This window comes from Notolabrus celidotus, chromosome 6 (assembly GCF_009762535.1).
Source record: "Notolabrus celidotus isolate fNotCel1 chromosome 6, fNotCel1.pri, whole genome shotgun sequence".
NCBI classification, from domain to species: domain Eukaryota; kingdom Metazoa; phylum Chordata; class Actinopteri; order Labriformes; family Labridae; genus Notolabrus; species Notolabrus celidotus.
Window position 1 is genome coordinate 5696891 of NC_048277.1, and position 24504 is coordinate 5721394.

At 44.6% G+C, this 24504-nt stretch overlaps 1 protein-coding gene across 1 annotated transcript; it reads right to left on the reverse strand.

Moving 5' to 3' along the window:
* Positions 1-367: 367 nt before the first annotated feature.
* Positions 368-24125, reverse strand: ccnd2a (cyclin D2, a). Its single transcript, XM_034685944.1, has 5 exons — positions 23733-24125; positions 22136-22351; positions 18259-18418; positions 10899-11047; positions 368-4564 (listed from the first exon to the last, which is right to left on the reverse strand). Exons 1-5 carry the CDS (start codon positions 23925-23927, stop codon positions 4394-4396), a joined length of 891 nt encoding a protein of 296 aa, XP_034541835.1. The 5' UTR covers positions 23928-24125; the 3' UTR covers positions 368-4393.
* Positions 24126-24504: the final 379 nt, after the last annotated feature.

Below are 24504 nucleotides of genomic sequence, written 5' to 3' on the forward strand. Positions count from 1 at the left end.
AATATGTGGCGACAAACTATTAATGCAATGTAAGTACTTTTTTTGTTTTTCAGTCTTTTTTTTTAGTATTTAAAAAAAAATGTAGACAATACAATTAAATTCTGAAGGCATTGAAAACCTAAAGGACAGTGGTCAGTTGTTAGGAGTCCTTTTTTCTGGAGCAGTACATTTCCATCCCATTTCGCTGAGACTCAGAGTTCCAGGAAAACATATTGTTCTGCATTCGTCATCACTCTTTTTGCATCTTGTAAATGAATAAGTCATGCAGCTGAACCTCCCTCTGTAGTCTCACTGCCTAATCACACTTACAAAATAACCTTTTGGTCGTGAAACAATTAGAGCTTTAAAGAAAGACAGGCCTGGGAAATAGTGAGTTGATGTGTTGTCACACCCTTTAAAGCAGAAGTTTATTGAACAGAGGTTGTGCAACAGACATTTGAGGTACATGATATGAGTCATACTGGAGGGGAGGGGGCAGCTTAAAGGGAAATCTGCACCATTGAAACTTCCAGATATCACAATATTTATGGTCGGACATGGCAGGTGAAGCTCAACCCATTATTGTGCTGCAGTTCCAATGGCATGCTGACACAGTATTTCAAACCAAAGTGAATCTTTCTCACATACAGAGCCCATGTTTACTGACAAACAGAGTTATAATGTTTGTATAAAGCAAGAACTTTGGCCATCATAGAAATCCCCTCGTTCTCTCACACAGAGCAGATGTAGCACCAACATGAAATGATCATGTCTGAACTATCCATGGATACCCTGAAAGGTTGCACTGGTGTTGTGCCCCCCCTCCATTACAATGAAAGTCCAAGTGGAAGCCTTGCATATGTCCTGTTCCCCATCCCACTGCAAGTCACTCCCCCCACTAACGCAGTGGGATCATCCACAAAAACGGCATTGCTTCTTCTGCACCCCCACTGTGTTCTTTCTCCTCCAGTCCAGGCTCCCTAACTGAAGAGGTATAGGTGATGGTTTGTTTGTGTTGAGTTTTGTCCAGTAATCCTGAGGTATAGGAAATACCACCAATGCAGAATGTGACTGAAGAAGGAGAGCAAAATAGATAAAAAAAAAAGGGGGGGAAAGGAGATAATCTATCTAAGCAAACGGTCAAACTGTACAAAGGACATTTCCAGTCGAGTACTCATTTCATGTTCTTCTATCACCATCTACTTCGTTTTTCTGAATGTATCTCTTAAGCAGTAAAATAATTATATTATAATACAAATGTTTATAAAATAGCAGCACACTCAAGTGACACATCACAACTAGGTAATGTTATTTTTTGTATAAATGAAACAAATTCATAGCTTTTAGCAGCGCAAAAAGACAACAATAATTCAATAAAAATATTGACACTTTTTTCTTGATGTCTTCACACCTCCTCCTCTGTCCTCTCTTCACTTTGGAATACAGTATCTCTAAATCTTAGAAAAACCCTTTTGCGGGTCTGGTCACCCCATAAAATATAACAAACACAAATTGAAAAGGTGGTCTCTATGTATAACACATGCAACAATAAATTGCAGGAAAGAAAATCACAACCATGAAGTTTGGGAGAGAGCTTACATCAGGCAAACAGAGGCAAAATGAATGATCATATCAAATATTCAAAATGGGGATATTTTGGCAAATGTGTCAATAAATTGCCCAGTTCTACTGAAAAACATGACTGAAACATGAAATCCCCACATTTTCTTCAGTCCGACAAACATACACTCAGCAAAGTCACATACCATCATGAAAAAACTCAAGCATTAAGTCAAAGACACCTCGCTGTGGCAAAGCAATGTGTCCCGTTAAAACAAAACAAAAGTCATCTGTTTTTGTTTTTGTGCTGATGTCTGTCTGGATGATGAGCCCCCTTGCAAAGTAATTTAAGCAGCAAAGCTCACAGGGGGACAGATGTGTTCACTGACAGACAATCGGCCTGAACTGCACAAGACAGCACCATAGAAAACTGACCAACCACTGCAACACACTCGGGTTAAGGTGGCTTCGAACAAAAGCTCTGCTCTGTCTAAGAAATGCAACCCCCATTGTCCTCTGAAGAACATGTGCAAATATTGGATGTTACCACCACCTTTTCTCGTAGCTCATTGCCGCCCTGTGTTGCTGTCTGTGGCTGTGACGCAGATAAATATGAAGAAAAATTCAAGTAAAACAAATATTTAATTTCTTGACAATAAAAAAAGAAAATCAAACAGAGCCTGTGGATTGGTTAGCTGTTGGTTCAGGCCTGTTTCAGTTCATATCTTACTTTTCTATGTGTTCAAATTCTGTCATCAGCTTGCACTTTGCTTGAAAAGGAATGTTTTGGGTTTTTCTGTCTGATCGGAATGTCCTCTCTTTGTAAGTTGTGGAAAGCCTCTTAAATTTGACTCTTGCTCGACAAGTGTATGTCTGATGATTGGGAAACCAGCCCTACAAAGTAAACCAAAGAAAAGGCTAACAAGGAAAAAAGAAAACATCCATTCACCTCCAATCACCACCACCCATCGCATTTTCATTTTACGTATCTCCTGGGGAGCATGTTCTCAAAGTGCTTTGCCATTGAAATCATATAGGGGAGCCGAAAACAACCCTATGTGGGACTCCAGATGCATTGACAGTATATCCTCATCCTGTACTCCTCTAACCCCACCCACCCCCCCCCTGAAAAAGTTCATCCTCACATGATCTGGCAGCGTACAGTCTTACTTCCTCTTTTAACTTCCATGTAAATGGAAACCATGAATGCTTTTGTTCACTTAGCTGTGTCACTGTACACACTCATAAGACTTAATGTTGATCGACCCAAATATGCAGATATCAAAGTTTTATTGTGATACCTTTGGGAGTCTTTTGTTTATTATCTTCCAGCCACTGGCTGTAAATCCTCTCTGTCTCCTACACAGCAGCATGCATCACTGGATCCTCTCTGTCCATCAGTGACATCTTTGAAAACTTCCTCTCTTTTGTATTCTTTCCATGCATCACCCTGTTCTCTCCATGCAAAAGAATACAGAGAAGTCTATCACCGTCTAGACTTTAACAGCATATCCTTACTTTCTTCAAGACATCACCCTCTTCAGGTTCACATGTGCCACAAGCTGCACATGTGAGAGGTCATTACTACCCCGTCTAGACTCAAAGCGGCCTTTCACAACTCAGGAAACACCGTATTGTAACAAAGTGAAAAGAATGAAGAATCTGTAATATTCATGGACAGACTGGCAGTAATGAACAAACACCTCACATGACGTCTGAACGTGAGGTGACACCTCAGGCTCTCAGAAAGACAACAGGCTTTACGTTACAGTCCTTTCGCCTGTATCCTCCTCCTCCTCCTCTAAGTCTTCTCCTGTCTCTTGCACATGAGTTTACTGTTGGCCAACAATGAATCATGATGCAGACTGTTAATGCAGGAAGGCAGTGATATAGCAAAGATGCCCTGTTATACTGATGGACAAAGTATGTGTAGCCTCCACTTGCTCCTTATCCTTTTAACATAGAACAGCTCAGTCTACGACTCGACTTTGCTCAAGTGCTTCACGTCGTAGAATGCACACTGCTAATTCAGATACAGGATCACATGTAGCATTCAAACACACACACACACACACACACAGACATACAAACACACACACACACACATTCAGTTATGCATTCAAACTGACATACTCACATACAAACTAACACACAAGCAGCCTGACAAAAGGAGCTTATTGATCTTACTACTCATTTTCAAAATATGTCCAATAATAAAATTAATAATAATAGTTATTACTAGTTCTACTTATAATTATAATCAATCTGTCTCTTCCCTGGAGTTGGGTCCCATCAACTTTTAGCACACTTTTCTCACGGCTTCTTGTCTTGTTCTGACACACCGACTGATGGGCATGAGCGCAGACACGTGTCCCCTCAGCCCGTCTGTAAAAGTAATAATACTCAAATATAACAGAGAAGAAAAAACTAAAGCCTCGCTGTGATTCCACGTATGCAGATTCTGAATGGATTCAACAACTTCTACCAAAACAGCCTCATTATCAAGCTATGTTTGAAATATAACTTAAAGATCATACTGTACAATCAAAGGCAGAATGCAAATATGATTGGCTTCCCTTCTGTATATCCAAGGCACCACAGACCTTCTTTTGTAACAAATTTGTTGCTTTTAGACTAGAGCGTTATAGATCATCTATTTCGTGGGCAGGTGACTCAAAGAACAGAAAATCTACAAAAAACTAGCAAGCATTGTTCTCTTCTTGTAAAGGGCTTGTGTTTTTTTAACATTTTTTGTTCTTTTGTTCTTTTTTTCTGCTTTTAAGAAAATTGAGGTTTTTTTTCATGATGCTTTTTTTTCATTTGTAAATCCTGTGCAATGATGCCCTCTAGTGGTTCACAAGTTGACATCGCGGACGTCTGTCGGGGTGGAGGACTGATCCAGCTCTTCCAGGCCTTTGCCGCTGGGGCCTCTCTGTGTCTGCTGCTGCTGCTGCTGCTGCCGGCCCTCACGCAGGCTGCTCACCAACACAAGCTCAATCTGCTCCTGGCACTCTTTGAGAACGTCCTGCAAGGAAAGAGGACAGACGGTTAAAACCTTTATCTCACGATGCTTTAGGGACCATTTTTGGGGATTTCTTAGGGTGACCTAAGACAACTCTTTCCCTGGGTTTGAGAAGTGGAATCATCCAAACTTTGATTCTTATTCAAGGTTTAAGATTTTACATTTACATAAATTATTCTGCAACACATGACAGATGAATATTCTGCATGAGCCTCCATCACACATGCACTGCACTCATGAACAATTTTCTAACTTTATCAAGGGATGTGTGATCACAAAAAGACAAAACTTTCTTTTCCTGCAAGCCCGTCAATGCTAAGAATGAAAGCATTCAGGGTGAGCTGATGTGTGGATGCGGCACATCACTGCAGTGTGCATAGGCTGATAACGGAGAACGCATTAGGCCGAGTCTCTCCTCTTTACACTTTTTACTGCTCGCCTCAGTTGTCTGTATAATGTTTTCTACTGCTGTGTTTGTATCGTGTAATGTCCTTATACATGTTAACACAGAAACAGTCACTTTTGTGGAAGCAACTCCTTCTTCCTGCACACAGTACGCAGTCATCACCCTCTCAACGACACTAAAAGGAGTATTTTGAAGTTTAAGAGCGTGAAGCAAAAAATATATTTCCTCCAAAGTGCAGTGAGTGAAAATTTCAGAGCCTGAATCTTCTGAAATTATCCACAAATGTCAGGAGATCGTGTGAGGAAAGGGATAGATATTGACATTATTTGACAGATGTCTACAGCAGTTACTTGAGCTTGGTTTTAGCTACGTGGTCAGCCATCTTTCATCAAGGGTTCAGTTTACATTTACAGATAAGAAGTATAATTGCTCTCTGGGGAAATGGTTTATGCATGTACTGCTGCAAGTTACAAAAGAAATCTGAAAACTTGAGTCAATGCATGAGAAACTGGGGCCCCTGGTGTGGCAGGAGAGGGGCCCCTGGTGTGGCAGCAGAGGGGCCTCAGGGCAACCTAGGTCAAGGGTTTTAAATGACCAGTGATTCTCAAGCAGCTCCAGTGTGGACACAGACCAGACCCAAGCATTACATCAGCCCACCAGGGTTGTGCACCAAACACCCCCTATAGTATTCATGCGCGCACACACACACACACACACACACACACACACACACACACACACACACACACACACACACACACACACACACACACCATCCAACCACCCACCTATCCCACCACCTCCGCCATTCCCAAACACACACACAAAACCAAAACAGAAGTAGCCTTGACAACAGCGGCTGAAAACACAGGTAGTACTAAAGCTATGTTAATTACATCCACCTCCTGTGGGAACACAAAGGTGGTGCTTTTTTAACGAGAGCCAGTCTGTGTGCCTGCCTGCCTGCAGGGGATCCATCTGAGACCTGACCGGCTCGCCTTTCACCATCAAAGGCCGCCGCAGCAACCTGAGAATCCACCTGGGAGAGGAGCCTCTCAACAGGACTGAGCCCTCATATCCTCCCCTGATGGAGGGTTGACGGAGGGGACAGCAGAGCGCATGAAGGGAAATCAACTCACTGAGGAGGGGGAGACTTGGGGGAGGGTAGAGGGAGAGGAGTGCTAAATGAGGTGTGAGCAAGAGCATCAGCGTAAGGTCAAACTGTTCTTGTGTGAGGAACTGTGTGAGGACCAGCGATGACAATCATTTAAGAAGCTGAGGAGTCAGAGCAGACTGCTGCAACCAAACAAGCTCATGTGAACATTCCTGTCTGAGAGCTGACAGAGATCTAACAACGCCCTCTGGTGGTGATGTGTGACAGCACAACTGAGGCTCAATCGCTTGCTTTCAGCTCGACACACGCACACACATGCGTAACCCTCTGCCTTAAAGCACCAGGCGTCTGTGGGAAACATGACTGAGAGCGCCCCATGGCCGGAGGAATGGGTGAAAGTGTAGCGCTTGTGGAGCAGGGTAACATTCTTTAGACATTTACAGCTAATTTAAACCTGATGGGCCACAGTTTGAGCCTGTGTTATAGCTGCTGGTGCCGCTGGGCTTTGATGAAAAGAGAACTGAGACCTCACTCACATCAGAATTGCTCTTCGGGAGCTGCACACGGGTGAGTGACAAAGGGTCACGGTGTCAAAGGTCAAACAGCATGCCATATTACAGGGTGAGACATGAATGTGTTGTCACGGGGAAACTACGTGTTTCTGACTCGTGACCCGACTTTCCAGACAGAAGATTTGTTGAACTTCTTTGCATGTTGGACGCTTTTATGAAGGATTTCTTAACAGGTGGGAAATCTTCTGTTAGTAAAGACCACTGATAAAATAACTCCACCAGCCTGCATGAGGTCATTCCTGCTTTCAAATCTCTTTTACTTCATGCTGTCCACGATCTACTATAACCAGCTCAGAGAGGATTTTCTAAATCAAAGTCCATAAAGATTGATTTGACGTTGAGGAGGTCGGACTGGCGAGGTGCCTCTGAGAACGTTTCCCCTTGCAACAGCTCTGACGTGGAGGAAACCCAACCAGTGTCTGTCCCTTAATCTTCTCCAGAGGTTGGCCACTAACAAGGGCGTGTGCACACGCACAAACACACAATCTTCCCACCAACATGTGCTCCATCGGTCATAAAATCTCAATTCCTGTGAGAAAATTAACTAGAGCGAAGAACATGTAAAGGAACTGCCTGTGTCTTACCACAAGAATGCACGCCTTCACTTCTTAAAAGACTCACTCCCCTCGTCCCTGCCGCTCTAAAGAGCAGCGATTCGGATCCCATGCCAAGACCCATGGGCTTTATTCAAGAAACTTTAATGACTTCAGTGTGTGACTACTGGAAACACCAACACTGTTTTCAAGGAAGCTTTAGGTACTCAGATTCAGGGGCCAACAAAACTGAAAATGTTGTTCATGGGAGGCAGTGCTCGACTGAAACGTCTTATTTTGCAGCCTCAACCAGGAAAAACCAAAACCCCTCTTTTCTGTAAAGTCCTCCCTCTGCCCCACTTCAAACATGCACCAATCTGCAACAATCTGTTGCTCTGGAAAATCAAGGCATGCACATCATCTTCTGGGCGGCCTTTGTGACACTTGCAGTCGGGGGGAAGTCGTGCAGACAGACAAACCCAAAAGGAAGAAATGTGTGAAGCCATGGAATGTGTTTTAACTGCTGACTACACCACACAAGACTGTGTTAGCTACTCTGGGAGGACTTGGTGGTCAGACAGCTGAAACACACACACACACACACACACACACACACACACACACACACACACACACACACACACACACACACACACACACACACACACACACACACACTTCTGATCTCAGTGAATGTTAAGACAAAATATCCGGAGGCTGACACTGAAAATAAGGAGTCACCACATGACTCAAATATCCACAAGTTACAATAAAATATGTGACCTTTCTCATTCTTGAGCTGGCACGTTAAGATGCCAAAAGTGGTGACGCCACCGACTGTGTTCACAGAGAGCATCTTCACAATAAAGCATCTTTGTTGCAACATTTGTTATCACTAATAAAAATCTGTGAGCCAAATACTGATCTCTATTTTACATCCATTCATCTCACAACTCATGTGAAAGCTTTTCACTGGGAACCAAAGCGACTGAAAAAGAGGAATGAAAACAGAGAGAGGAAGAAATGGGAAAATGTGTTTCCGTTGTCTGAGTGTGTGACCCTCAGCAAAAAAGCATGAATGAGAGGTGAAGGCAGAGTCAAAACCATCAAATCTAGGAAGTGGTGGTCTTTAAGCTTTAAGCTAACCTCTGTTTCCTCTTTTAATCATTCACAAAATAAAGAGGAAGCTTTGCACATGTCACCCTTATCTACCGGCTGCCAGCATGTACTCTGTGTTCGACCACGTATCCCTTTTTCTCACATTCACTAAAGATGATCTGAGCAGTTTGGATGAGTCACAAATCTCATTCTCTAAATGAACACGTTAATATTTCCTCTGGACAGCCCTGTGTACTCATCCTCACAGGGAGCCTCCCTCGGCCACACCAGGTGCACATGAGGCTACGCACATTCTTCCAGCAGCCCAACATGGTGACTTGGCCCTATCACATTTCCTCTGGAAAACCACAGCTTCTGGATACCAAAGATGCCAGCAGGGTGCCAGGGGGGTGGCGCTGGCTATGGTGCTGTTGGCAGCAGCAGCTGCAGAGGTTGGCGAAGCTTGTTTTGCCTACATATTTTGCCTGGCTCTTTGCACCGACTGGCCAAGAGACGCTGCACCACCATATTGCACAGCCTCTGCACTGCCAGCCAAAACCAAACACAGTATGTGTACACATTTAGACCCAGGTTCACAACACCGCCATGATGACTGCCGAGCTGAGGTGACCGTCGGGTGTCAGATTGAAGCATGAAGTGGTTCAGCTTTTGGTAAAGGGAGGTCGGGTGAATGTGTCGATGATACAGCCGATGATCAGCGTTTCCTCTTTCTTTGAAAAGACTTGATGCTCAAACAGTGACTAGCACTGTTAATAGCACTAGAGCCAAGAGTTATTGCTGACAGCTTCTTCTGGGCTGTACTGTCACTGGGTGTGTTTTTATCTAGTGTATCACAAGATGTGCAGAAGTCTAATGTTAGTCCTTCAGAGGCGTCATAAAGTTTTGTCTGACTTATAACAGAGACTGAAGTTTTATACTACAGCCTCTCATATATGTTGAATTAGGAAGGGTGCCCTGAGCTCTGCCTTGCGGGTTTACTGCGAGCCATGGCTTGTCTGAATCCAGGAATGTGAGGGGTTGATCACAGAGACACAGAGCGACTTAATTCCCTCAAGTCTGAGACCTTGCAGCCTAAACACACTGAGGCCCTGTGCTGCTGAGGTCAGCTATTTGTTTTTCCTCAGCTGCTGAGCGAGACTTCACACTGCTCGCACCAGAGGGAGCCATGCTTTCCAGCAGTGAAGCATTATGGGCCATAGGAGGAGACGAGAGAGGGCCGATTGTTGCGAGGGAGGCATGACACCACCCCAGTGTCCTTTTTACACTTTGACAGCTTTCTTCCACCTCCTCCTCCTCCTTTGCCTCCTTTAAGGACAGAGTTTAACACACCAGGGCTGATGCTCATGATCCATGCCTCGTTGTTTGATCTGCTCCTTGTGCAGCGAGCACACATGAACTCTATATGTTCATGTTTAAATTAAGTCTGCCGTTACCAACTGAAAGCCTTTTGATCATACTTGGCAGTGCTTCTTCTGAGGCAGTGGCCTCTGAACTGGAGCTGGTCCCTACGCGCTGCGCTGAGTCTGCACACGACTGCCTGATGGGACAAATACAGAAGTCTGATTCCTCCAAAGAGACTAATAAAGAGAAATGTATAATTTAACAATCTCCTCCTTATCCCCAGCAGTGATGGAAGCCAGGCAGCTCAGCGTCAGTGACAGCTCTGTCTGTGTTTGGACTTGGCTCAGACTCCATCGCGACATTCACCGTACCCAGAAAGACACAGAACGACCCGGCCAGCGATCCAGTCAGCCCCGCAGAGTACAGTATATGCTCTAAGAGGAATCTTTACATGAAAGGCTCTGAGCCGCTAAACCAGACGGAGAGGAAATGAACCTGCAGACATGTTACATCTATCTGTTAGATGTGTATTAAGAGGCGACTGAGGCAGTTTGAGATGTCTTTTAAGATTATTTTGTTTTTTAGTTATTATTATTATTTTTTTTTTGGGCTGTAAAATCTCACAAAGGCAGGTTTATGGAAAACAACGTCCCAGCAAGGATTCCGAATTTAAGTGTGACATTCAGGTATTTATGCCTGTTAAAAATGTGCAGACTCAGCAGACATGTGGCATGTTTCACTTCTGACTTTTTTATCTTCTGTAAGAAAGTATTGAAGAAAAATCCTCAATAAGCGTTTTCAAAGTCATGGAAATTAAAAGCGTTGTTTCAGTAAGAACTGAAGTTAAGGGTGATATTTCCTAATGTTCTCATGTATGCTTCTGCTCGTCTGTCAAAGCACTTTGTAAACCTTTGTTTTCAACGGTGCTATATAAATACAGCTCTTACTATTATAACCTTTATTAAGGTGCAGATGTAAACTGACCAAATAATAAAAGCTTCTGACGTCAGATAATTCAATCTTGATTCATAAACTTGTTAAATAGATGCTTGAAGCCCAAACTAAAGTTGACACAAACATTTACTCTTTGAACTATCACTCAGAAACATCCCAAGATATTTCCTACACCCATGTATGGAGCTCTGAGGGGACCCCAGACGACTCAACCACACAGGGCTTCAGTGTTAAAGTTTACAAATCAGATGCACATATATGTGGTCAGAGTGTGAAAGAGAATTCAAAACAAACTCACCACTTCTGTGTTTGTGATTTTGGCCAGCAGGTCTGTCAGACTGTCGCCCCACTGTGTCTGGTCAGTTGAGTCCAGCTGTAGGCCGCAGATCGCTGCCCCCACACTTCCTGTGGCTATCATGGAGGGAGGGTACATGGCAAACCTAAAATCTGAAACAGGAGGAAACACTGATGAGTTAATGTGACGGACTAAGAACACAAGAGTGATATATTGATCTCTAGGTGAGAGGTAAATACTTGAGTCTTAAGTTTATTACATAAATGATTAAAAAAAGTGATTGACACTCGATTCATTGATCACCTGGTGAATCTCTTGCATATTTGAACACTTGTGTGCCACAAAAAGGGCACAGATATGAAAGACAGTTTGATTTGGTAATCTAGCAGTCAGCTAATAAATAATCCTTCTATTGCAGCGAGCCTGAACGCAGCGCTCACTAATGACCAGGGGCCTGGATAATGAGGGTTCACTTGGCTTGTAAAGGAGCTGAAAAGCAACCACCCTCACCCACTCCCCACCCCGGCCCCCCTTCCCCCAGCCCGGCCCCTTTTCTTCCATCTCCTGAGTAAATCGTGTGCTCGCTGAAAAAAGCCCCATAGCGCTTGGAAAGGGAGGAATAAAGAGGCTCAGTGCCTCTGCCAATGCTCACTGCTGTAGGTCCTTTTTCCACGTGTGGTCACAGGCGTGCGTCTCAAAGACCAATAACCTTGTTAGCTCCCCTCACTGTCATTCATAATGCAAATGAGACAGCTTGTGAACGGGCCAGAAGCCCGAAAAGGCAAGGCAACTGGCATACAGGGACAGAGAGAGAGAGAGAGAGAGAGGGAGAGAGAGAGAGAGAGAGAGAGAGAGAGAGAGAGAGAGAGAGAGAGAGAGAGAGAGAGAAAGTTTTCTCTTCACAAACACACACACACACACACTCACACACACACGCACACGTGCACACGCACACACACACACACACACACACACACACACACACACACACACTTGCGCTCCTTTCTCTATTCTCTCTTTATGTCTTGCTCAACTTCTACCTTTCTTTTTGGACAACACATGGCCTGCTTAGATGGGGCCAGTGAATGGCACACATGCCCCACTCTTTGTTGCTACAACAGGCAGTGGTTTGCATTGGCGGCCCTCCTATCTTTTAGCATATTAATAGAGTGGCGGGCCTGCGAGGGGGAAGGCAGAAGAGTGTGACTCTATTGTCCAGAGTCATCACCTCATTTCACCCAATTGAGAGACACAGCATCCATCCCCTCTCTGCTGATACCAATTCAACCAGACAGGCTGGACAAAGAATGTGGCTGGACGGGGGGACAGAGGCTCGGCGGGGGGAGGAAGATGAAGAAGGAGGGATGGACGGTATGGCGACAAGGCAACAAGGAGAAAGGAAGGGGAAGGTGGTGGGCTTGCTGGGAGAGGAGAGGGGGTGGACAACTCCGTTGCACATCACTCTCAAGTCTGTGTCCAGACTCTTGTGAGGTTTTGGAAGAAGAAAAGAGTCGCCCTCCAGCGACCCTCACCTCCTGTCTCCCCCCCCCCCCCCCCCCCCCACAAGTATGCCTCTGTTCCTGGGCCACCTATGGGCTGTAGGAGTGGGCAGTGGGGGCAGAGAAACAGCCTGCACATTAACATATTGCCATATTCAATTGCAAAGCAAACTGCGTGCGATGGCTCTGAAGGAGATTTTTCTTCCTTCTTTTTTTTTATGTGGAATCAAAGAGGTAGGCCCTTTGATAGCTGTAAAGGCAGCCCCTCACTGCCTTTTTAACATGCACAGCCAGGCGCTTTCTCATCTTGTGGGCTCAGTGTTGACAAATAAATGAACTTATTATACACCCCTGTGTTAGCCGCTGGGCCTCTGCCAAGGCGATTTATTAAGGCTACCTCGAGCCAAGAGGAAAGAGCACACAAAGCCCCTCAGCATTACATCACTGCTGTAAGAGCACAACTTTCTAAGGGGGGGTAAAAGGACAAAGGCATACATGGATTTACTGTACGTGTGGAGTGAGCGCAGACTGACAGGCAGGGAGGCAGACACCTAGGAGACACAGGAGAGAAACAATGCACTGATGCCTGCATGCTTTAAGACGCAGACACAGACCTACACAAACACACACACACACAAACACACAAACAGCACAGACGTAGGTTTGTGGGAGAGCTGAGTGGCGGGCAGTGGGCAGCAAGCTGATTTTTCGCTCTCAAGACAAGACAGGTCTGTAGCAGAACAAGGACGCGCGCGTGCAGCCGATGCGGGCTGACACTCCGGCCTGGTGGCTGCTGCATGTGGGGGGAAGAATGGCCGTATTTTAGGAGCCCCTCATTGATATTCATGCTGAGGATAAACAGTGTATGTAGCTGAGTGGGGACGCCTGCGATGGAAAGCTCCCTGTGAGCAGCGGCTGGCTGGCCTGGCCTGCACGCCTCTCACCCCCTTCAATGGCCCTTTCTCCTCCCTGCGCCCCCTCATCTCCATTTCTCCTTGCTTCTACCCCCTGAAACTTCATCCTCAGGCCTCTGGTCACACAGTCTGCTGCCCTACATGGCCCACTCCTCCTGGGTGGCAGCAGTGCACAGTATGCACATTAAACTTGTAAATTAATTAAAGTTGGAAAGTTGAACAACAGCCAAAACAAGAGGAAAAAAAGCTTGAAACTCTCCTTCTCACCCTCTCCTCTCTTTCCACCACTATAAATCAGGGTCTTGTATTCTATACGTGTAGCGCTTATTGACTATGTTTATTAAGGGAGCAGCATTACGATGACCCAGGGCCTGTTGACTGATTAAGGCCAAAAACAAACATCATTTTGGGATTGGCATGACAGTATGTTTCACCACTAATGAAACACAGCCGGATAGTCAAAACAATTCATGGAGTCTACTCAGACCGTACTCCTTGTGTAGCTTTGAGACTCACAAACAACAACAACAACAACAACAACTGGGCTTCTGGAGCTCCTCCACATGTAGCAAGGAGAGAAATCACTGAGTCAGATCATTTTATTCTGCGACCTGTCACTCAGGAGACAAACAGACACACAACCGTGGAGAGGCTGAGTCCGGGCCTCAACCAGACTCAGAGGGAATTCAGGTACTGTGCCAGAAAACAGATTGCTCTTTACTTGCCGCATCCTGTGACTGACTCCATCATCTCCGCTGTGAAAGCTGTGTCCTCTAACAGGTAACGGATGCAGAGCACTCAGATTTAGATCACATCAAAGGAAGGATGCAGAAAAGTTCACTTCTGTCCACTCTGGAAAATCCTATTTTAGTGTCTGTGCCTTGTTTGAACCCCCCCCCCCCCCCTCCTCTCTCTCTCTCTCCCTCTCTCTCTCTCTCTCTCTGTGTCCGTCTCTGTAGCTGATATGATTAAGACAAAAATGAGAAGCTTAGCAGAAGTGATTAAACTGTCTGCTCTGGAGAATAGAGTCGGGAACACACTCTGGTGTCATGACAAAAGGTTCAGGTCAGACTAGCTGCTGCCAACATTTACTTGACCTCAAATATTAGTCTTTGTGGTTAACGTGACCTCCAAGGTAAACATGTAAGCTTAAAAACATTTGCTTGCTGAAGCTCTTCTGTGGGAAAGTTGAAGCATCTAAAGGTTTGTCTTTCATGTGTCTGGTGTGACTCAGCCGGCCGCAGTATTTAAAGTATGGTGCTGATTACACCAGCGAGTTGAGGAAGGGGGAGCTCAGGACATGCCACTCGATGATTCACTCTGTGTGTCACATTTTTTGGGTGCATACTTTCAGGAGGCTTCTTCCTGCTCCAAGTGTTGACGACGCAGCCTGACCGGACATGACTCCTCACATCAGCGGAGCGTGTGGAGAGATGATAATTTGATGGAGGAGGTGGCCAATTTGTCCGGGTTCTGACTCATCAAACATGAAGGGGATTTTTATGTAAACAAACACCAGTAAAGACCATTTCATTGACCACATCTGAGATGAATCATCATCATCTCCAGAGCGAAGGGCTGAGCCTGGAGGGGATTCTCCGTGCAGCAGCCAGGAGAGGAGAGGAAGCTTCATGGAGCATTCCTGCCTCTGGACTAGTGAGACTTCACAAAAGGACTTATGAGTCACTTTAGACTATTTGACTGTTGAATGAAAATAGGCAGGTTTGCATACAGTCTGTCTCTTCCTGTATACACAAAAAGCCTCAAGAATTTGAGACACACAGCTCAGAAAGTGGTGGAGGAAACAGAGAAATCAGAACGAACCTTGAGCTCTGATAAAACTTTGCATAGCTCTACTTATTCTCTGAGACTATTTGAGAGTCAGTGTGAGTTTTAAATGACATTCAGACACTGTATGTATGCACGTTTTCAACTTTCTTAGGGCTTAAAGCTGCATAAAAACTATATAAAAGAGTTACAACTGAAAAGAGATGTCACTCATGAGAGAGAGAGAGAGAGAGAGTCCGTGCAGCACAGCTCGGCTTCTCTAATTAGTTAATCACCAGGTTTCCTCAGACAGACTCAGACATTTCAAAACAACAACATAATAATCACATACTATTTTCTAATAAAGAAGCTTGTACTTAAACCAACACTCAAACCTCTTGTTATTTACATCCAGACTTGTAGCAAAGTCGTCATTGTGTCCTCGAGGACAATTGACTCTTTCTTGGACAGCACAGTTGGCCCCGGTCCAGAATTTCCTTTTGATGGACCTCTATGACTATTGTCACCATTCCATCCATACCATTACAGAGGAGCTATTGGAGTCGGTATTAAAAAAAATAGACCATAATCCCTGCCAATATGGTGAGAAGACGCTGCTCAATAACTGCAGCAGACAGGTTGGGGTGCATCTGTCTGCCCCATGCACCCCGTCCATTCTCCCACTTTACCTCAATTGAATAAGAATAGAAGAGGAAGCTCGGAGTGCTTGGTGTCTGTGTGCAGGAATGGAGGTTCATAATCTCCCTTAATGAGCTTGTTTCTGGGCTATTATCCGGCGGCCTGCCCGAGGGAAACGCTGGTGTTTCCTATCAAGTGGCCCCGCAGCGCTGACCCTCGCATGGCTCTGCATATGAAATGTAAGGGCCAAGCCTTTTGTCTCCTTTCTCCCAGCCTCTAGCTGAGCTCCCGATCCATTTGCATAGTCCTGAAAGGACCGGCCAATGTTATTAATTAATACAGAGCCAGCCTGCGCCACCTGACAAAATCCCACCGAGTGGCCCGAACGGAACTGTTTCATCAAAAGAGAGGAGCCATTAGGAATGAGAGGCCTTATTCTCCACTTCTCCTCTTCTCTCTCTTGTTCCCTTGAAAACAGAGAGCCGTGGTTTTATGCATGTTTTCTTTTTCAGTATAGGGGTGGCAGTGGCGGGAGTGGTGGTGGGTGGTGGGTTGAATGAGTCCGTATGAAATAGGAAGGCCACAGGTGACCTGTTGTCAACTGTCTTGCAAATGTAAATCCTCCTGAGAGATCTCCTCCTTCTGCTGCGTCTTTACCTTCTCAGCTCAGATGTCTCAAGGAGGATTCTCACCAGATAACCCAAAGATTTACGGCTGGGAACTTTCCTCATATGGGGTTTTGAATTCCCAGAGATCTACAGATGCACCAAAATTTGGACTCACTTGCACTGAGTCTTTCTCTGTGTTGCCCTTGCTTTCTGTTTGCCTGGATACAAGTCTGAGGAGAGCGTACACAGATAAATGACCTGTTGCTAATCCAGAGCTATCTCCAGAAAGTTTCTCCCTGAGAACATAATGTCAGGAGGATGACTCCAGGAGGCTCGTAAATTTATTTCCACTGCACCATTGAAGCAATTAAGGGCAAAGTGCACGCTGAGCCTTTCACAAATGTTGCTTCGGGAATAGGTCTGATCACAGACACGCTATCATTGCACACATTAATCTGCCGGACTAAAACAAGGGGTGAAAGATGCAGGGTTAGCGAGGGAGAGGAGGAGAGCAAGAGATAGACGAAGAGAGCGAAGGAAAGGCTGACACAGAAAAACAAAGAAAACGGGCGTTTCCTCTCAAAGCTTTGCAAACTTCTGCTGAAAAACTTTTCTCACCCTATCATATCCATTGCACAACCAGTGCAGGGAATTCCATCACTTCATGTTGTAAATACCTGTCACCTCCCTTGAATCTATTCATCTAACTATACACACACTCCTCTGAATGATGTCAGCACAAGGAGCTGTTTCCCATGAGGGGGTGTAGTTAGCATTCCTGCTCGAGACCTGCAGAAAAGGAAGCCTGGTAGTGGGGGTTACCCAGAAAGTGAGAAAGAAAGGAGTGTCAAAGAGCCTCTCTGCGGGTGAATTGTGTAATTTCCTCATTTATGTAAAGATAAATCAGCTAGGATGTTCAGAGGTGATCAGAAGAAGTATCCCTGTTCCGTTTGCAGCTCAGAGCGAGGACTTGGAGGTGACGCAAACAGGAGTAACCTGCCCTGAAGAGAATCTCAACATGGGAAAGCTATCATGTCCTCCAGCTGTAGGGCGGGGAGGCGTGAGAAGTTAGTGGGGAGAGAAAGAGGGAAGGAAGGCGGCGGGGAAAGAGATATGAAAACATGACATGCCTTAGAATTGGCAGCGCAAAAACAATACACTCCTCTGGCTTTCCCTCACTCCCCTGTTCCCTCCTGCATCTTCTCCCGTCTCGACCTCGCCGTCTCTTCAGATCATGTTAAAGGCTCCCCGTCCCTCCCACCAATCGCTGGATGTTTGATCTTGAGGGAACAATTCACCTCAAGAGCAGAGAGACAATGGCCTGCCTGCCTCCTCCCCTGTCCACTCCTCTTCTCGACCCTGTGCGACATGGGAATGCCCCTCAACCACGCTCCCTCTGCTTTGAAGTGTTACTGGATGCTCTGGAAGCCACTGATACGCTTCAAAAACATGAGCACATACCAGCCTGGGACAAGACAAATGATGGACGTCGGACCTGAGAGGCGAACGCTGAAATGTCTTCCATGACACATGCTTTTCTTCGGCAGAATACTTTCCCACTGGAGGTAATGCATTTCAGTGAGGGCACGGCGGGCTGCGACTGGCCCGCAGCACACCTCTGAACAGAGATGTTACCGCATGTTATTGAGAGAGCGCGCTTTGATTCTGCGCTGAAAGAGGAACGCGCAGACACAGATATTTTGCAATATGAGAAAGTATGTTGATGCAAGCTGTTATTGCTGGGCTTGACTTGGCAGCTAATCCATGATCAGTCACTTGCAACACCAAAAAAAAAGGAGAAGAAGAAATAGGAGGAGATAACGAGGTGACAACACACCCTTTCTGGTCATCTCTAGAATATAATCAGACATCTGTCGTCAATACTGAACATGTAATACACATCACAGGGGTGATATAAGCGCTCTATGTGTCCTACCTGTGGCACACAGGGCGATGAAGGTTTGGACATGTTTGCGTATAAGTGCCAGCTTATCCTTGGGCAGTGGCAGCCTCCTTACAATGTGCTCGATGAAGTCGTTCGGCGTTACTGCTGCCAAGTTCCACTTCAACTTCCCCAACACCACCAGTTCCCATTCCTGGAGAGAGTGGGGGAGACGGGGGAGAAAAGAGACAGAGACAGAGAGAGACAGAGACAGAGAGGTAAACGAAAATGAAAAGAGTGACATAAGCGAGACCACTCATTTACATACTGTAGCAGTTTATATGCATCCACAACCCTGCACTGTACAGCAGCTGTTCAACCACTGACAGAGCCGCCTGCAGTGATCTCCTCTGTCGGCCCCTGGCCCCGGACATCAGTATGTGTGGAGGTTAAGCATTATTGTTATTGCATTAGTCTCTGCTTGGCTGGGCCTGGGACAGAGAAACACCAGCAGCACCACCAGGTGACCTCACAGCACTGTCTCCCTCCCCGTCTGCCTGTCTGGCATCTGGGGACTTTCCTAAAGAGGCCCACCAGAGGTTCCACTCTGTGAGAGAGAGTGTGTGTGTGAGTGTGTGTGTGTGTTTGTGTATGTGTGTGTAGAGTGAAAAGGGATAGGAGGCCCATGCTTTTTAAACACAATCAGCCATAAATCTGTTTTGTTTTAAAGAGTTAAACAGAGTTTCATTACTTAATCTCGTCTCACTCTGCTCATCACCTCAGCTCTGAAAGCTCTCCGTGTTTGTTGCAGCAGGTAACAGGATTATTGTCTTTGCTGCATGGTGTGTGTTGTTGCCAGCTCTGTGACAGCCCTGAGATGTTTCTGTAAATGATCCCTTTGAGTGGGCTTTAACCCGATATGTTGAGAGGCAAACTGAGTTAAACGCTTTATTCAAATTATTTACAACATCTTCCTGTCACGCAGGCAGTTTTTTAAATTTACTGCTCTTCATTTAACATAAATTGATCTATTGGCATGATGCGACGGCATTCTGCTCTAGACCAGTGTGTCCTGTATGCAGTGGTGTCCAGTAATTAAGTACATTTGAGTATCTGTTGTTTACTCTTTTTAGAAAGCTTATGACTTGTACTCCACTACGTTTGAAGGACAAATATCTTACTTTTGTCTCCACTACGTTTCTATCAATGTTGTTTCTTTTGCTCCATGTTTGAACGTAGAGCAAGCGTCACTCAGATCGGGTGGTTCATTCGATGGCTTCAGAGAAAGATGATGATTCTCTACCTGAGCACCACAATTGTTCTTAACCTTACGATTGAGGCTTTTGAAATGAAGAATGATTGGTAATATTTCAAAAGATTACTCTGCACAAACTTCATCCCCACCTACAAAAATTCACCGTCCAACCTGAGAAAGAATGTGGATGTGTGTAGCTCAACATCACTTTAACTCCAGGTGAACATTTTAAACCAAGCTGTCTGTGCTTGGACTGACATAGTTGCTGATTTTATTATCTGGTTGGTTGTTCCTGTTATTGTTGGGATTATTTTGTAATTGATCTGTAAATCTGCAGCATGTGAGTTAAAGAAAAGTTGTATGGTAATGTACTATACAAGTACTAATGTTCACTCATGTATTCTTGACTGAATTCAAGGCAACAATGTTAAGAGTTGTGTTTAAAAAGTAGTTTGAATACTGAAGTATTTTAAAGCAAGTCCTTCAGAACTTCAACTCAAGTAATAATCTGACTGAGCAACTTTTTACTTATACTGGAGTCATATTTGAGCAGGAGGATCTAAACTAGAGTAGACTAAAGTAATGAAGTTGTGTACTTTGTCCACCACTGTGTGTGTCTCTTCTCTTTGAGTGTTTTGTTACTTTCACTTCCTAGAGGAGGAGGTGATTAACGGAGGAGTTGGTGACTAATTTGGGAAAAAATGTCGTGGTTTGGTTCCGGACTGAAGCCTTGTGACTGGGACCACGGATGCTCTTCATTTTCCCTTTCACAGTGAGTGAGAGAGAGGGGGAGAGAGAGAGAGAGAGAGAGGAGACCACATGGGCTCAGTCATAAGACAATTCAACATGGCTGCTGCTGACCATGCTACCAGCTTAGATATTCTAATCACAGTCACCTTTCAGCAGCTTTAACGCTGTCTGGTCTCTACAGGGTTGGATAGAGGGAAGACAAAAACAGAACAAAAAACTTCAAAACAAAAACAAGTATTTGTATCCTCACATTTAAAGTGACAGTAAATGAGAAAATACAAGTTCCTCTAACGTAAAGGTGAAAGGCATTTTTCTCTGTTTGCTCTGAGTTGTGCAAACATGATCTCAAAGATTGAATTATCTGATCAAATGCAAATCAGATTGACCAGCAGTGGCCAGTGTTGACTGTGGCTGCTTCAGTGTTTGCAACATGGCTGCCTCCTGATCCAGAGAGCCGTTTCCATCAGTGCCAGGGAGCAGGAGTCAAGCACAGTGAGAGCGAGGACAAACCTTGCAACACGTTCTCTATGCTGACAGAGTGGCAGGCAAGCAGGCACCCACTTCCTTCTGCTACTGCCTTCCTCTGGTCACACCTTCTTTGTAACATTGCGGTTCTCTTTACAAGAAATTGTTACCAAAGACGAGGACAAAAAAACGATCACATGCCCTGAGCAGCTGATCTCTGTTTCCTGTATCTGCATGTCAGCCAAAATACTGCCTTATACAGAAACAGAGAGATGAGGCCCCAGCAACCGGTTCAAGGACTGAGGGCTTTGTCTCACACTGAACATAAAGGTAGACGAACTCAGTTCACTTATAAACACAGCATGTCAAAATGTTTTACAAAGTGCAGCTCTTTTTGTGCTCACACATTCTCTGTCAAACCTATACAGCTGTGTCACTGAAACCCTCACTGACAGGAGGAGAAATAAAGCTGAGACAACATTCACAATCAACAAATATGTTCAAAAAGTGAGCAGAGACTTGAATCTCCTGCAGCAGACTGAGCAGCGAGGCAAGCCTGCAACCATGAGCCACGTCTGATTCAGAATATGTGGCCTCTTTCACAACATGGGTGGGATTGGCTGTTGTTTACCAAGGAATGTTTATGTAGCACCACAGAGCAGTGGGGAAACACTTATCTGATGGGAAACTGAGTTAATTAATTGGTTTGCGCTCATGAAGGCAGCTGGTATTATCAGTCCAGAAGAGTCTTATCAGACACACGGAGGAATGACATTATTTTAACTCACAGTGACACATAACACCCTGCATCATCAGTTATGTCAATATTTGGATTGCAAGCTACATTTCAGTGTTGAAAAAATGTGAGAGGCAGAAATAGTGCAGCATGACATAATATCAGAAACGTGTGCATCCAGGGTTATTTTTGGATGAAAGCTGAACTGTAAAAGGCAAACTTGAATTTCTGTGTCTCTCCCTCTCTGGCTGACAGGAACAGAGTCAGAGCTTTGGCTGGAGTTCAAGCTGACCTCGTTGCTCTATGCAAATAGCTGCCACCAGATGGCGATGGAGACCATTACACAGAGTGGACTCATACTGTAAAAGCCCACAGGGTCTCCTGTACAGTAAAGAGAGCCCTTGTGGAACAATTCACCCTGAGCATTTTGCTTTTTGTGCACCTTTGATGACGCTGCAGTGCAGAGTGAAGTGTGGATGGCAGGATCAGTGAAATGAGAAAAGTTTCTTCTCTGCTATCTGCATGTCTGATTTGAATTGTTAGATTTATTCCAACTAAATAAAATAAAGCTGAAATGAAACCTGCTTCCAAACATGATGAAGAAAACAATTCAGCCACAAATGAACATGAAGCTGTTAAAAGTGATGATGACAACAGGAATTTTCAGATGTGTCACTGAGAATTACCGTGAATTGTGACAAAGTGTTGAACCAACTGTTGCTTACCAGCAGCTCTTGTGGTCTGATGGAGTTATCTGTGTAGATGCAAAGCTTCTCTGCGGTTAATGGACGAGTCTCTTTCAATTTGGATGCAAGAAACATGCAGACTGCTCCCAGCAGCTGCAGGTTACACTTTTTGGTGGGCACCACGGCTAAAAATCTGTCCAAGTAGTTCATGGCCAAAGGAAAAACTTCTTCTTCGCACTTCTGTTCCTCACAAACCTGAAGAGAGAGAGAGGGAGCAGACAATGCAGCAATGTTCAGCGTTTGGAATCAGTCACCCACCCTGCAGTGACCTGACGTATTTTCCAGAACATGAAATGTATATAAAAGTTTTATGGAAGAACGAAACAAAAGTCGAATCACATAAAAAGCACTTATAAATTCAATGACACACAGAGTTGGGGCTCGGCCAAGAATTTGCGCCCAGCCCTAATCTGTTGCGACATCATGCATTAATTAGAAATAGATTATTAAAGAAAGAATGAAATAAATGTCAGAGTCTCCTATCAATAGAGTCACATTCCTGCAGCTCATTCACTAAGAAATGAATTCAAGTCACAATCAGCCGAGCCAAAAAAACACCCCGACAGCGCAGCACACGGAAACATGCTTTTTTTCATTCGTCATATTTTCATAAAATAATTAAAAATATAAATAAATTATCTCGGCTCAATTTTTTCTTATGATAATGTTCATGGGTCTTTACCACATCATATCCGACGATTCGGATCCAAATCCTGACACAGTAAACACCAACAAAATGTCAAAATAAAAGACAAGTAGCGAGAGGACGGTCAGATGTGCGTCACCGTCGTCCCGATATTTTTATTTCTAAAATTAATTTAAAATAATCAGCGCGTGCTACCCTCATAATATTAACATGTAAATAAAGCTAACAGGCTCAGGATTCTTTACATGGGGACATCGATCAAAAATACATCACTAAGTGTCAAAAATCGAACATAATTCCAGAGAGAGGCTGTATGACGAGGAGAAGACCTGAAGCAGATAAGGCCCGCGCCCCTTCCGACATTTTAAATAGAAACCTAGAATGTTTGCACCGCTTTTTCTCATCATTTTTACATTCAGTGGACACCCGAAGACCTCTTCTGTCGTTTCTGACGACTTTTCACGGCTGTTATTGTGTTTATGACACTGTAAAGCCCTCTTAAAAGCACGAGCGCTCCTGTAAAAACCAACATGGCGATAGAAAAGCGCAGGGCAGCATTGCATTGGGGAGTGCATACGTGTGCATGGAAATATTCAGGCTATCTAAAATAATAACATTAAATAAGCAGCGAGGAGCTCGTGCAGACAACATGTGAGACATATAGAAGAAATACTCCGGTGTCATAGATATCACAGCTCCAAGTTTCAGAAACACGATCTTCATGATCGAACTTTAAAATCGGTATGAATTTAAAGAAAATGGCAGATTCGGTAAATATGATGAATAATCAGTCGGATATGACAGCAGTAGGTCTGATCTAGAGTCCGATAGACAAACAGGGCTCAGCAAAGCAGCAAGAAACAAATAAAGAGGCTTTAAAGTCGAGCACGGAAATACTAAGACTTGTCAGCACTCGGTGTTTCGGTATACCTCCAACATCCAAGTCGCGACCATCCTCCTCATAAATGGCTGAATATCTTTCTGGACGCCTTTGAAATAAGAATACTGGGGCAGAAACCTCTCCTCTATGGTCAACAAGCTCTGCAGGACTCTGTCATCGCACAGGAGGTTCGGATCGGGACGAGCTCGTATGATGGTGTCCATTTCGAGGCAGAGCAGCTCCATGGTGCTGGTGCTTTCACTTAAGTCAAAAAGTAGGAAATCTCTCTCGGAAACGTAAAAGCGGCGTTAAAGAGCAAAAACCGTAAAAAGATTGCAGGGAAAGCGTTTTAGAGGCATAAAAGTGAGACTGCAGGGCTCCGTCAGAGTAGTCCTGCCTCTCCTTGTTGAGAACTTTTTCCTCTCTCCCCACAGAGCGCCTCTTAGTTTCATCCGCCTGCAGATCAGGCGAATTTCAAGCCTGCCCTGCATGCGCACTGACGCAGTTCACTTGATTACCTCTGTATAGACCAGACGCAACATGCTGCACTGCTGTCCCTCTTTTTTTGTTGCCTGGCATGCATGTCAACTCTCAGCAAACTAATTTCATTTCAAAATGTTCAAGAGTGACATTTTCAGAAAGCAAGACTCTTAAAAATGATTAGGACATGTGCAGAGAAAATCAATCTTTAATCAAGTTGAACAGGTTCTTTTTTCTTTTGTGGACTGTTCTCAGGCTAAATTACACACAGTTGATAGAATATATTTGACATTATATGATTAAAACATATAAAAATGTGCTACTTTAAGATGGATAAAAGCC

What these genes read in the sequence shown, in the direction of transcription:
- ccnd2a (XM_034685944.1), bottom strand. Translation starts at nt 23,927, where the DNA reads ATGGAGCTGCTCTGCCTCGAAATGGACACCATCATACGAGCTCGTCCC. An exon ending in TCGCGACTTGGATGTTGGAG is followed by an intron (nt 22,352 to 23,732) that starts GTATACCGAAAC and finishes CTCTCTCTTCAG; the next exon opens with GTTTGTGAGGAACAGAAGTG. An exon ending in CATCGCCCTGTGTGCCACAG is followed by an intron (nt 11,048 to 18,258) that starts GTAGGACACATA and finishes CTCCTGTTTCAG; the next exon opens with ATTTTAGGTTTGCCATGTAC.